Genomic DNA, 13646 nt, shown 5'->3' on the forward strand with positions numbered 1-13646 from the left:
CCTCCCTCCCTCCCTCCCTCCTTCCCTCCTTTCCCCCCACCCCGGTGGAGTTTGCCACCCTCATGAACCTCTCCTGACTTTGGGACTTTTGGGGGCTGAGGTGCTGGAGTCCTTGACATGGCTGAAGCCAGGTGCATGTTCTCTCTGGGATCCCTCCATTCCCTTCAGTGGAGACTGATAGCAGACTCCTGAGGCTTTCCTCTAGCCTCATACTGTGTGCACACATGCACATGACATATGTGTAAGCACATGCACAAACCATACACATACATGGGGGTGACACAGCCGGGCTGGGACTGATGGTTCCTGCCTGCTCTGCAGCTGTGGCCAGCTGTCCTGCCTTGGAACCTCCCCTCCACTCCTAGTCCTCCTGTCTTTCTTAATGCTGGGATTTCAGGTGTGTGCCATCAGGCCCTGCTTAATGGCCTTATGTTAAGAGGCAATAATGTTAATCTAATAATCATGCTCTTCAGCCATGAATCCAGAAGAAGGGCTTCACAAGACTTGAGTCCACTGTGTCTTTATCTCATACTTCTAGTCTGAAAATGAGAGATGAAGTTTTGCACCCAGCTTATTTTTTGTTTCAGCAGCCCTAACAGACTAAGAAGCAACCTATAGGACAGTCCAGGTTAGACCAAGATTCAGCCTGTAGGACAGTCCAAGTTAGACCAAGACTCAGCCTGTAGGACAGTCCAGGTTAGACTGCAAGGGGTGGGTTTTGGGGATGAAGGGCAGTTAGTCACCGTGCTTGCATCCACCATCTGGTCCTCACTGTGGGGTTGATACCATATACCCAGGGCTTGCAGGTGACTCAGGGACAAACTGGCTGGAGCTATACCTGGTGCCAGATGCTCTTTTAATAATTTAGAATTTTGAATCATGAGACTGGGTCATCTGTTTAAAGGTTGAGAGTGTGTATGTGGGGGGCGGGGAGAGATAGAGAGAAAGACAGAGAGACAGACTACCAGTCTCTAGTGCCCTGGGATGCCACTTCCCAAGATGACCTCTCTTGTCCCTGTGTACTCTGTAGCTGGTCCCTCTGGTACCACATTGCAGGTGGATAACAGCAACAATAGGAAGATTATTTTTCCTTGTTGAGGAAGATGCGACTATGAAGATGTATTTGGGAGGTGCATAGAGAGACAAGGCAGCCACGCCCTGACCCGAGCCCCAGCTTCTCTTGGGAAGGGAGTGAGACTACCCCCCTTTCATTCTCTGTGCTCTTCCAGTATTCCTTGTGAAGCAGCAGTGCATGTCGATTGTAGAAAAATAAGAAGAAATGTCCTGGTAAGCACATGGCAGCCGCTCTGAGGTCTCTCCACACTTAGGCTAGAACTGTCCCTCAGTCCCATTATTCTACAGTGAGGAACAAAACAGGCAGTTTTGCAGGATCGTCTCTGCCATAAGGACTTGCTGGACTGGACTGGGCTGATGGTTTTTTCTGGTCTTTGCAGGAGCGCTGTGTGGCTGCCCTGGCCCGGGTGGAGCGCACTGACTTCCTGTCACCCATGTGCATCGGCGAGGTGGCTCATGTCAGCGCAGAGATCACCTACACTTCCAAGCACTCTGTGGAGGTCCAGGTCCACGTGATGTCGGAGAACATCCTCACAGGTAACTCCCAGGTGCTTCTCCCAGCCAGCCTGCTCAGTGGCAGCATCATTGAGTGAGGCTTTGCTTCAGCTTAGAGGCCACAACCATCCCTGGGGATGGAAACCATACTGAAGCAGAGATGGTAGAGGAATGCAGTTTATAGGCTCCCTACCTCTGGCTTGCTCAGCCGCCTTTCTTACACAGCCCAGGCCAACTGCCTAGGCATGGTATCCTCCTGCATCAGTCAGCAGTTAAGAAGACGTTGCCAAGACATGGTCAGAGGCCAGTCTGATCTTGGCAATTCTTCAGTGAGGTTTTTCCTTCCCAGGTGACTCTGTTTGTATCAAGTTAGTAGCCGAAGCTGACTGTAGCACACAGCTTGTTCATGCATGGAGGGTTGGCCATGCCCTGGCTCTGACTTCCTCTCTGTATGACCTCTTGGTCCTCATGCTCCCTGGGCAGAGTCTTCACTACCCGTGTGTCTGCAGTTGGCAGATGGAGCACTGATGGGTTACAAAGCACACCTGAGCCCTCTTCCAGCCAGAACAGGATTCCCAGCCTGCTCCCTCTCCTTGAGACCACTTAGTCAATGGCTGCCACCCGCGCCTCTGTATCTACCCACTAACTTAGTCCATGGCTGCCACCCGCGCCTCTGTGTCTACCTGCTATTCTAGACCATGGCTTGTATGACTTTGCAGATCTGCCCCTGCCCATCTAGAAACCAGGTTGGGTGAGCCATTGCCTTTGATTCATCTGAACCTTTTCCTTGGCTGTAGTAACCATGGAAACCCTTCTCCTCTTCCCTGTTGGCATCATAGGCGTGTGGAGCGCCTTCTCATGAAGAGCTTATGTTTCTTTTATAACCTGGCTGGGAGCGCAGGCCCTTTTGCCCAACTCTGCCTGTGGTCCATATGCCTTGGAGCTGGGCTGCTTCGTTCTTTCCTCCTTTCCCAGGTCTCTGCAGTGGTCACCTCATGGAGTGGTAACTGAGGGCTGCCTAAGGGGCTCAGGTCTTCTTGGGAAAGGCTAAGAACAGAGCTCTCCATCTGGAACATTCCAATGACTTCAGCAGGGATAGACTCAAATGGGCCGTGTGAACCCAGCCACTGTGTACTGGGAGGCTGCGAGGCCTCTGCTCTGCTCTCAGGCCCTTTGGCATTAAAGTGTCCCTCCGGCCATGGCACAGGAAGGGACAGCCATGTACCACTAGGGGAAGAGAGGCCAGTGCAGGGCGGGGTTGCTGTCTGTCCTATGGACCTTCCTCTGCTGGGTCTAGCTGGGGTAGCTGTCACCTCTGACCACCCCTGGGGACATTGGTCTTCATGCTTGTTTGAAACCAGCCAGTAGATTTTCTCACTGTGGGAGCCTTCAGCTTCAGAAACCGTACGGGGCCTGCCTTAAGAATGGATTAACAAGGGAATAGTGATGGCTCAGTGCTTAAAAGCACTGGCTGCTCCTAACAGAGGACCTGGGTTTGATTCCTAGGATGCACATGGTGGCTCACATCTGTCTGTAACTCCAGTTCCAGGGTATCTGTTGCCCTCTTCTGGCCTCCAAGGGCACCAGATGTGCACACGGCGTACATACATACATACACACATAAAATAATATAGTTTAAAAGAAATCACATTTCTGCTTAATCTGTAACAACCAAAACCTCAGCTCTCAGGAGCCCAAGGAGCAGAGGGCACTGCAGTGTATGAGTCAGAAGAGAGGCAGTGCATAAAGATGCTCTGGAGTTTATAGAATTGTGAAGATCCTCTGTCCCCACAGCAGAGAAGCCTAGCCCACATCTGCCATAGGTCATAGACCTCCTGGCATCTCTTGTCACTGATCTTTGAACAGCTGTGTAGCCAATGAAAGGATGACATGGCCATCTGGAAGAGCTTGGGTTCCAGGCTGCAGGACAAACGCTCTTAGAGGGTTTAACCAAACCACATACTCTCACATTCTCTTAAGAAAGCCTTACTCAGAGACCAGAAGAAAATAACAGATTTCCTAGAGCTGGACTTCTAAGTGGTTATGAGCTGCCTGCTGTGGGTCCTGGGCACTGTACTGGGGTCCTCTGCAAGAGCAGGAAGTGCTCTCAACAGCTAAGCTTTCTACACATAGACACATGTGCACACACGGAAGAAGTAAGGGCACAGGTGGTGGCTACACCTTGGGTCCTGGCACTTGGAAGGTGGGGGTCTCTGAGTGTGAGGGCACCCTGGTCTACAGAGTGCATATGTGGTTTGTTAGGGCTACAAAGAGGAAAAATGGCTGGGGAGATGGCAGTAGTTGAGAGCACTGGCTGCTTTTCCATAGAACCTGGGTTCGATTCCCAGCATCTACATGTAGGCTCTACCACCTCTAACTCCAGTTCTAGGGGATGTGATACCTTCCTCTAGCCTCTGTGAACACCAAACATGCATGTGTTGCACAGATATACATGCAGCAAAATACGAGTACAACAAATTGTTTTAAGTAATCAAAATAATTCTTAAAAAATACCTTAAGAAGCAGCCTAGCCTTTTGCCCTCACTCCATAGCAGCTCTTTCCCTAGAGTTCCCTTCTGCCCTAAGGGTGAACTCAGAGGGAGCACTGCCAAGGAGGTGGAGGGAGCACTGCCAAGGAGGTGGAGGGAGCACTGCCAAGGAGGTGGAGGGAATGGGCTTGAAGGACAGAGGCAGTGCTGGCACTGTGTTCAGGACAAGGATGGGTACTATTCACTCTTACTGTTCAGGGGAAGCAGGGCTTTGCAGCTTTTCTCAGTGGGACCTGGCCGTTGCCTCAGATCCTCCTGCTGCTTCTTTCTGTACCACAGATGGAGACAGTCTGCTGTCAGAGCAGGAAGGGTTAGAGTCTTTCCATGTCTTAGTTGTCTGACTCCAGAGCCCATTGTTGTAGACTGGACTCTGGTACTTTCTCCCTACCATTTCCCGGCCCATACGTCCACTGGAAGGTGGCCCGACTTCCAGCCATCTGATCTAACACCATGCTGAGTATATGCCCTTTCTGAATGGATGAGTTCTGGGACACGGAGGTGAGGTGCACACCCAGGGCTGCAGCCTGTGTGAAGGCTGAACTTGATATTAGTGTGACCTTACCTAGAAACACCCTCTATCTGGGCTGAGCTGCAATCCAAAGTCAGCTGTGAGCACAAACCTGGCCACCACCCTTACACCTCCGCTTTTGAGGCGCCACACATGCATCTCTGGTGCGCCAGAGTGTTAGCTCATGGGACGTCATTGCTGTGTGCTGCTCTGGGGCATAGCAGGGGGTTGGGGAGGTTTGAAGATGACTATAGTGCAGCAGTCCCGACAATGGCCCCACTGAAGGGTGGAGATTACACAATTAGTGGTTTGTCTCAGTGCTGTTCATTTAGGTTTAGCAGGCCACTTGGGTTTCCATGGAAACCAGCTCTTCGTGCTGGCTCTGAGTCCAACAGGAAATCTTTATTCCCAAAAGCAGGTTGTCAGATTGACTCAGTCAAAGCATGGGAGAAATGTTTTCCCATAGTGTCTGCCTGTGGTTCTCAGGCGTGGGAGCCTACAGCCTTGTCTTGGGGTGCCACGTGTCTGGGTGGGGCTGAGAGGCCTGCCTCTGTGGAATAGAGAGCCCTTGCAGGTTGTCTTTTAACATCCTCCTTGTGGGGGGACTTGACTGGGAGCCTGGGGCTGTGCTTGTTGTAACCTTAGGGAAGCCCTAGGTCTCTACTGGGAAGGTACCTTAGAGGTAGCTGGTGGAAACTTCTTCTCCAGGGTGGCAGCACCCACCTCTACTGCTCCTGTCTCTTGTTGTCCCTGTTGTGCCCTGGGAGTCTTTGACATTGTCAAAGCCACTTCTCACACATTTTTTGAGGTGACTAGAACTGGAGAGCCCTGGGTACACGTGTACTTACTTAGGACATGACCAAGTTGCTTCAAAGCTCTTGACTTCTCTGGGATTCTGGCTTCTTTTGGATAAGTAGGGTCATGGGCCAGTGTCCTGTGACACCAGGAACCTCTCACCCAAAAAGGCCTCCTGCCTCGGGAGTGATTCTGCTCCATGTCTTGGCTCAGTGCCACAAGTGAGTCTGAGCCTGTTGCCTTCGTGGGGAAGATGTTCTGGGTTGGAGCCTTTACGTCACCTCCTGGGACTGTCAGGGGGAGAGGATGAGAAGCGCCTGGCCTGCCCACACTGGGCCTACGGAGCTGACCCGGACGTCTGTGCTTCGGGCAGTGGTCGGTGTTATCTGTCCTGACACTTCAAGGCTTACTCTGATCTGCATCTCCACGGCCCATGTCTTGGTTATGTGTGCTGCCTACCAGTGAGAATTCTTGCAGCATTTGGTCTTCTGGAAGATTCCAATTTGAGCTGAGGGTGCAGCAGCAGTATCTCCTGGTAGGGACTTGGGTTGGCTAGTGGCTTGGCCTGGCCTTATCAGCCCTCCTGCATCTAGCCGGTCCTTCCTCTGCAGGTAGATCCACAGCCACACCGGGTTTTGTGAAGCTAGCCTCAGGGCTGAGTCAGTCAGAACCTGTCATCTGACGTCTTCCCAATAGCCTCTGTAAGGGGAGAGCTACCACAGATGGAGCATTGGGATGGGGGTGGGGTGTCCTGGGCCCACACAGCCCCTCTGCACACAGGGTGTCTGGTCCCATGCTCCCATGATGACAGTATCCTGAGGCCAGGAGCCTGGACAGAACCTTGGAGATTGGGAGGTAGAAGTAACAGTGCTTCAGCCCTGGCATGCCCGGGGCTGGTAGCAGCACCTGCCAGCGTAGCCAAAGGGAGGGATCACTCATGTGATTTTTCTTCTCTTAAGGTACCAAAAAGCTGACCAATAAAGCCACCTTGTGGTATGTGCCCCTGTCATTGAAGAATGTGGACAAGGTCCTCGAGGTGCCTCCCATCGTGGTAAGATAACCCCTTTACTTTTCTCTTGGGGGAATGCAGAGCCTGGGTCCCTCTGAGTTGGGGGAGGCTCGTTTAGCCGCAGGAGCAGCCTAGAGGATCATTAGGTAGACTGCAGAACTCAGGTCCCAGGGCTTGGCAGGACCTCTCTGGATGGGTGAAGGGACATTGAGCTCAGGTCCAGAGGACACACTGGCTTGCGAGGCCTGTAACTCATGGGATGCGGTTGTCAGTGACCTACATCCCATGCTAGGACATCCCTGTGTTGTACTTGTACAGCAGACAAAGCTGATGGTAGACTTAGGAGTGCTGTGTTCCAGTGAGAGCCAGGCAGACTGCACCAGGCAAGCACCCCCCAAAGTCCCGGAGAACAGGATTGCCCCTCAGCCGCCATGCACCCGTGGGAGGACGTGGTCTTATGTGGCCCTGCTTTCTCTTCTGCTGGTATCTGCCCCCTGTCTGTCTGTGTGAGTAGAACCTTGGTAGGATGAGAAGAGTCTGTAGTGTTTGTCTCTAGAGTGGGGCCCACTGCCAGCAGGCTGTCTAGGACGGTGTTATGTGAGGAGAGGCATAACATACACATATACATGACCCAGGTAGGGGGTCCACAACAGACCCAAGTTTGGATATCACCCAAGTCCAACTTGGTAAATCAGTGAATTTTATTGGGGTTTATTACAGGAGCAGATATCATTTAGACAGCCGCATCACCAAAGCCCCCCCAGCATGGGTGACGGCTCACAGAAGCTGGGGACCTGGAGCACACTGCACAGACTGTGGGTCACAACTCTCAACAGGCTGGGGAGTGTCCTTTCCAAATGACTGGCTTGGCCTGTTTAAACCTCTCCCAGGCAGCTGGTCTGGTGTCAGAGTCTCTGAGGGTCTTCTTTGCAGCTCTGTTTCACTTCCATTTTCTTGGCAGTTGGTCTGGTCTCAGAGGCATTTTTGCAGCACAGCCTGTCGCAGAGTCTTCTCTGGGTCTGCTCTTCTGAGGGGGACACTCTGTTTATTGTTTTTATGGCAGGAAGAGGGCCTAGTGAATCTAGTCAGTCTCAGGGACTTCCTGAAGCTATTTTGAGTTGATTACCTTCTTGTTTAAAGAACTTCCCTGTAAGATGGTATATTTCAATATTAGAGGAAACTTGCACAACAGGCAGTCCTTGTGTCTTCTTAGAGACTTCCCTTATCTGTGAAGAGCTCCTCCCAAGTGTGCTGGATTCCTTCATATACCAGGGAAGTGTTGGCACGAGGAGATTTGGCTTGTGGTGAGAATTTATGTAGAATGTGCCTTTAGGAAAGACCGGGAGCTAGATTGTCATGACAGGCCTGCTCTCTTCTTGCAGATCCACACCCACAGCCCTTGTTTCTTTTGGGTGTCTCTGGGTGTGTGTTAGGTGGGGTGGGGTGGGGAGCTTCCCACGGGTGAGAGACCGTTTTCTCCATCCTTTCCAATGGCTCTGAGTCTCCTGGGCCAAGGGGGGCTGACTCTTCGTCATTACTCAGGGGTGTACCCAAAGCTGGCTTTCTGTCATTTCTCCCATCATTGCTCAGTGGCCAAATGGGCTTGGGTAGCTTGTCAGGGTATGGTTGGAGACATGTGTGATTTAATTGACGCTTTCCCCTGCTGTGTAGCCCAAGATGGCTTTGCAGTCACCATCTTTCTGTCTAGGCATGCCCCTCACCCCACTGTGCTAGAATTACAGGTGTGGACCACTACACACAGCTACTGTTTTATTTTTATTATTGCTCTTTAGTTAGGGTGTTGGATTGGAAGACTTGAAGCAGGCGCTCACAGTCCAAGCTGACCTCTGGAGATTGCCGTGTGGCCCAGGCTGACGTGAGCTTCAGATCATCCTGCCTGCTCCTTCCAAGTACTGGGGACAGACCGCGGTGGCAGTGTGGGAATGAAATCGAGTTGTCTGCAGCAAGGCAGAGGGAAAGAGAAGAGGGGAAGGCCTGCCAGACCGTGCTTGCCATGCTTGGGCTGACTAGGGAGAGTCCCTTCACTCTGTCTGTCTGTCTGTCTGTCTGTCTGTCTGTCTCTGGGTGTGCTATTTTTGTCTTATTGTGTTTTTCAAGACAGGGTTTCTCTGTGTAGCCCTGGCTGTCCTGGAAATCACTCTGTAGACCAAGCTGTCCTCAAACTCAGAAATCCTCCTGCCTCTGCCTCCCGAGTGCTGGGATTAAAGGCGTGCGCCACCACTGCCCGGCTCACTAAGTATTCTTTAGAACATTTTAATGATAGAGACCCTTCTATCATCTAAAGGGCAGCTCAGCTGTGCTGTGCTGTGCTGATCACCATGTTATGCTAAACCATTGCCTCTCCGCCTATGGATTATGACTCCTTTAGGGGTTGAATGACCCTTTCACACAGGTGGCCTGAGACTACCAGAAAACACAGATATTTACCTTATGGTTTATCTCAATAGTAAAATTATAGTTATGAAGTAGTAACAAAACAATTTTATACTTGGGGGTTACTACAACTTGAGGAACTGTATGATTTATGTTATATTATACTATATTATATTATATTATATTATATATAAGGGTTGCAGCATTATACAAGTTGAGAACCATTGTGCTAAGTAGCTCTCTCCCTGTGAGTAAATCAGACAAGGCCTAGGGCTAGGCATTAAGACAGGTGGTCCACAGTCCTGCCTATGTTAGTGTCCTGAGACTGCTGTGACACAACGTTAATAGTTTTGGGTGATTTAAAAACTAAAGACCAGGGGGCTGGAGAGATGGCTCAGCAGTTAAGAGCACTGACTGCTCTTCCAGAGATCCTGAGTTCAATTCCCAGCAACCACATGGTGGCTCACAACCATCTGTAATGAGATCTCATGCCCTCTTCTGGAGTGTCTGAAGACAGCTACAGTGTACTCATATACATTAAATAAATAATCAAAAAACAAAACAAAACCCTAAAGACCAGACATGGTGGTACACACCTTTAATTTCAGTATTTGGGAAGCAGAGGCAGGAGGATCTCTGTGAATTTGAAGCCATCCTGGTCTGCATATAGAGGTCTAGGACAGCCAGGTCTACATAGAGAGAGCTTGTCTCAAAATTAAAGTTAAAAACTATAGAAGATTATTTTTTCACAGTCCCTAATGTTAGGCCCCAAATTCAGGTGAGGCCAGGGCCTGTGACCTCTGCACTCAAGGGGAAGTTCCCATGTCCCACTTTAGCTCTCGGTGCTGCGGGTGTCCTGGCCGACAGGACGTCACCCAGTCTGCCTGTCTTGCTTGTCTTACTCACCTTCCTTTGACTGTGCCTTTGGATGGATTTAGAGAGACACCAGTTGTAGAGTCAGGGAACACCCCCTATAGTCCTCATTCGACCTCAGTTTTGCCAATGCCTTTACAAAATCCACTTCCAGGAATGTCTCCCTTCTGAGATTCCACGGTCCTCTTTTGATGAGTCCTATTCATCCCTGGGCTCCTCAGGCCATCACCCACCCCCCCTTCATCTCCTTCCCCTTCCTGTCCTGGGCTGGGCTGCTACTCCTGTCTGCTGTTTGGGTGCTGCCTGGGCTCAGCACTCATGGCAGTTATCCATATGGTAACAGCACTAGAATGCATGTTCACACTCACTGTGCCCTTGGAGTTCTCTGCCAGGGCTCACAGGGACACCTCACGCAGTGGTCGATGTTCTTGTGAGTCTATAGCTGGTGGTTGTGACGCCCTGAGCTGTACCCTTCAGTGACTTCTAGTATAGGCACGAGGTTACCCACTGCCTTTTTGTGTGTCCTGAAGTCTGGAGCCACTCAGGCTCCGACCAGACTCATGGTGACCCAGAAAGTCCCCACCACGGGCACAGGCACAAGCATGGGTGCCCAGCATGTGCTGAAGAGTCCTGCAACTTTTCTGCTTGCTTTGCGTGTTGGTGACACGTAAGCATATGCTGGCCTTCATAGAGGAGTGTGTTGAAGCACCCACCAGACTGAGGCTGAGGGGCTGAGGCAGAAAAGCACATGAAGCCCGGCTGTAACAGCTGCTGGGATGATCCATGCCAAGCGCACACAGTGGGACCCATCGATTCACTGGGACTATGGGCCACTATTTGCTATGGCAGGACCAGCAGACTCCTGCCCTGGCCCTGGCAGTCCAGACTACCTCCTTTGCTGTAGGAAGTCTGTATACTTGGAACTTGACCCAAGCTTGGGCTTTCGAAGCATGAGCGTCCTTCTGCTAGCCGTTCACAGATAGAAACATTTATTCAAGAAAGGGTTCAGCTGTGTGCAGTACACACGCACATGCGCATGCACAAGCGCAGCATAGGCACACGTGCACACAGGTTAGTTACCAGTTAGTCTGGCTACTTACTGTGGTCACTGTCACTTTAGAGTATGACTTGTCCCTTTGTTCCGCCTTCTTCCTCAGCCTGGCAGAGTGCAGCGTTCCCTGTGATTATTAAAAGAAGTCAGCCTGGCGGTTGTGTCAGAGGCTTTTTTGGAGTGTTCCAGTGTGCTTGCTTTAGATCACCCACAGGTCTGAGAATTTGGACTGAGCTGTCTGCTGCTTTGAATCAGCTGAGTTTCATAGGCCTTTGGGGTAGGGTGAATTGCCTTACATTAGAATATGCCAGCAGTTTGCCAGCGTGTGAGAAAGCTGAGCCTGTTTGTTTGGCTTTGGTTCAAAACTAGTCCCTCAGACTCCATGTATACCTGCATGGCTTACACAAGCCTGCCGGGCACCACGAAGCTTTATTAGGCCCAGCTGAGAGAGGTTGGCTTCATCAAGCAGCAAACTTTCCCTCTGTTTAAGTTCTGTGTGTAAGAATGCGCCCGCATGCCATAGCATGTATGCGAGGTCAGAGCACAGTCTGCCGGAGTCAGTCCTCTCTTTATGCCCACATGGGTCCAGAGTTCAGACCCCAGCTGTCAGGCTTGGCCGCAGCTGCCTTTCCCCGTGAGCGTTTCTCTGCCACCTTCTTTTTTAAGGTCAACTCTTGTTCTGTAATCCTGGCTTCCTGTCTCAGTCTCCTATGAGCTAGGATTACAGGTGTGATACCACTCACTGTGCTTGGCTTAAACTATTTCTTTTTGAGATTCTGTTTTTGTTTTATGTGTATGAGTGTTTGCCTGAATGTATGTCTGTGTTCCCCGTGTGTGAAGTGCCCTGTACAGGCCAGAAGAGTGTGGAATCCCCTGAGACTAGAGTTACAGATGGCTATGAGACAGCATGTGGGTGCCGGGTCCCCTGCAAGAGCAGCTGGTGCTCATATCCTCTGAGCTGTCCCTCCAGCCAGTGCTCATCCTTGTTTTGTAGCCTTGTGGGTGGAAACAGCACTCTGTGCGACTGGGCAGGTGCTATGCCACCGCTGAAGCACTGTCCTCTCCTAAGTCCCTGCGGGGCTTTTCTTGAGGATGCTGGAATTCAGCCCTCAGAGTGAGGTAGACCAAGGCCAGGCACGTGGGATGCTGGCCCAGGCATCAGGAATGAGGCAGCTGAGGGGAGGGCTGAGTACCTCCTGGAGGGTCAGCACTGGGGCTTGGCCTGTTGTTTTGAGTACACCTCTAAGCTCCCTCCTTGGTGCACTTTGAAGAAGCGGAGTCCAGTTGCAGGGAATAGATGGTTAATCCCTAGAATGGTGCTCAGACCTGCTCACCTGTGACGCTAAGCCTGAATCAAGAGCCTCAGAAAGGAAGTCTAAAGCTGCCATTGGAAGAGAATTTATGGTCAGAGGGGCTTTGACAGGTAGGGAGGAGCCTGAGGGCTTAGGCAGCAATGCAGGCTTAGTGAGAAGGCCACAGGGGAGGCCTACTGCTGGGAATGGCTAGGCAGTGATCTGTGTGGAGGGCTGGCCTGAGGGGAGAGGGGGCTGCTTCTTCCGGCTTGGGACAGGTGGCTTCTGGGGTGGGCAGGCAGTAGACTTAGAGCACACCTTGGGCTGGCACTCAGGACAGCAAGCCCCTCCCAGGATCCCAGGCAGGATGAAAGGGGGTGGGGTGTGTCACCATCATGGCCAGGATTGACAGCTTTCAGCTTGTATAATAGATTTTTTTTAATTTACAGTTTTTAATTTTGATTTTTTTAAAGCAGGGTTTCTCTGTGTAGCCTTGACTGTCCTGGAACTCAATCTGTGAACTAGGCTGGCCTTGAACTTGGAGACACTCCCGCCTCTGTCTCCTGAGTGTTGAGATTAAAGGTGTTCAGTATAATAGATTTTATATTCACAATTCCTGGGCTAGAACTCCCATAGTTCATCAGGACAGCTTGGGCTCTGTTTTAGGCCAGGCTGCCTGGCTGGGAACTGCCTGTTGATTGGCCAGCTGGTGCTCTGCAAAGATGGCACAGATGGCGCTGTGGTCCTGGGATTCTGCAGCTTCACGTTGAGGGGAGGGTCAGATGCCAAGTGATGGGATGTCCAAGGCTTGTTAGAGTGGCACCATTGTCATGGTGGAGGGTCACGCACACTGTGTGCAGTCAAGTAATGCAGCAGGGGTTATCTCAGCTCCTGCCCAGCCAGCGGATGTTTCGTGTCTACAGGTATAGAGATCTGTCCACCAGCTTGTCTCTGGTGAGGGGCACACCCTGAAACTTTGATCTGTACCATGTTCTTGTTATGTGGTGATCATGTCATCAGAAGAGGGGTCAGTTACACAATGCTAGACGGGAGGCTATGGCTGGAGCCTAGAGATGTGGAGGAGAGCCGTGTCCCACTGCACTTGACCCTCTGTCTGGCTTCCTTCCCACAGTATTTACGGCAGGAACAGGAGGAGGAGGGTCGGAAACGCTATGAAGCCCAGAAGATGGAACGCATGGAGACCAAGTGGAGGAACGGAGACATTGTCCAGCCTGTCCTGAACCCAGGTGAAAGGGCTAAGGCTAAAGGTTAAGGGGCTGATAGCAGGGGCAGATGCCATTCCTCTGCACACCTCACAGGCCACAGAAACACCAGTCCTTATGCTGTACTCTGGTCCTTGGGTGTGGAATTCCTTCCTGGAGCCAGGCTTTGTCCTGCCCTAAGCCAGGCAGACCTCTTCCTTAGCTCAGCTGGCAAGGGACCTCCTGAGAGGCTGCCACGCCAGCTCCTTCATGGTCTCCCCAGAGGGCCTCTTGCCTCTGTAGCTAGCATTTGTTCTTGTTGACCTCCTGAGTCTGCTTAGGAACCTGTGTTTGACAGAATGCTCGTATCTTTAGCAAAGGTCTGTGATCAAGAGATGACCCCA

At 51.4% G+C, this 13646-nt stretch overlaps 1 protein-coding gene across 3 annotated transcripts in view; it reads left to right on the forward strand.

The window, feature by feature from the left end:
- The window catches only part of Acot7 (acyl-CoA thioesterase 7), a 91282-nt gene that overhangs the window by 34689 nt on the left and 42947 nt on the right, over positions 1–13646 (forward strand). For all 3 annotated transcript variants that reach the window (XM_021199866.1, XM_029539633.1, XM_021199865.2), the window contains exons 3-5: positions 1455–1611; positions 6381–6472; positions 13173–13287. In XM_021199866.1, coding sequence (XP_021055525.1) covers positions 1455–1611; positions 6381–6472; positions 13173–13287 — 364 coding nt within the window. The remainder of the gene's footprint in view (positions 1–1454; positions 1612–6380; positions 6473–13172; positions 13288–13646) is intronic.

This window comes from Mus pahari, chromosome 6 (assembly GCF_900095145.1).
Source record: "Mus pahari chromosome 6, PAHARI_EIJ_v1.1, whole genome shotgun sequence".
NCBI lineage: Eukaryota > Metazoa > Chordata > Mammalia > Rodentia > Muridae > Mus > Mus pahari.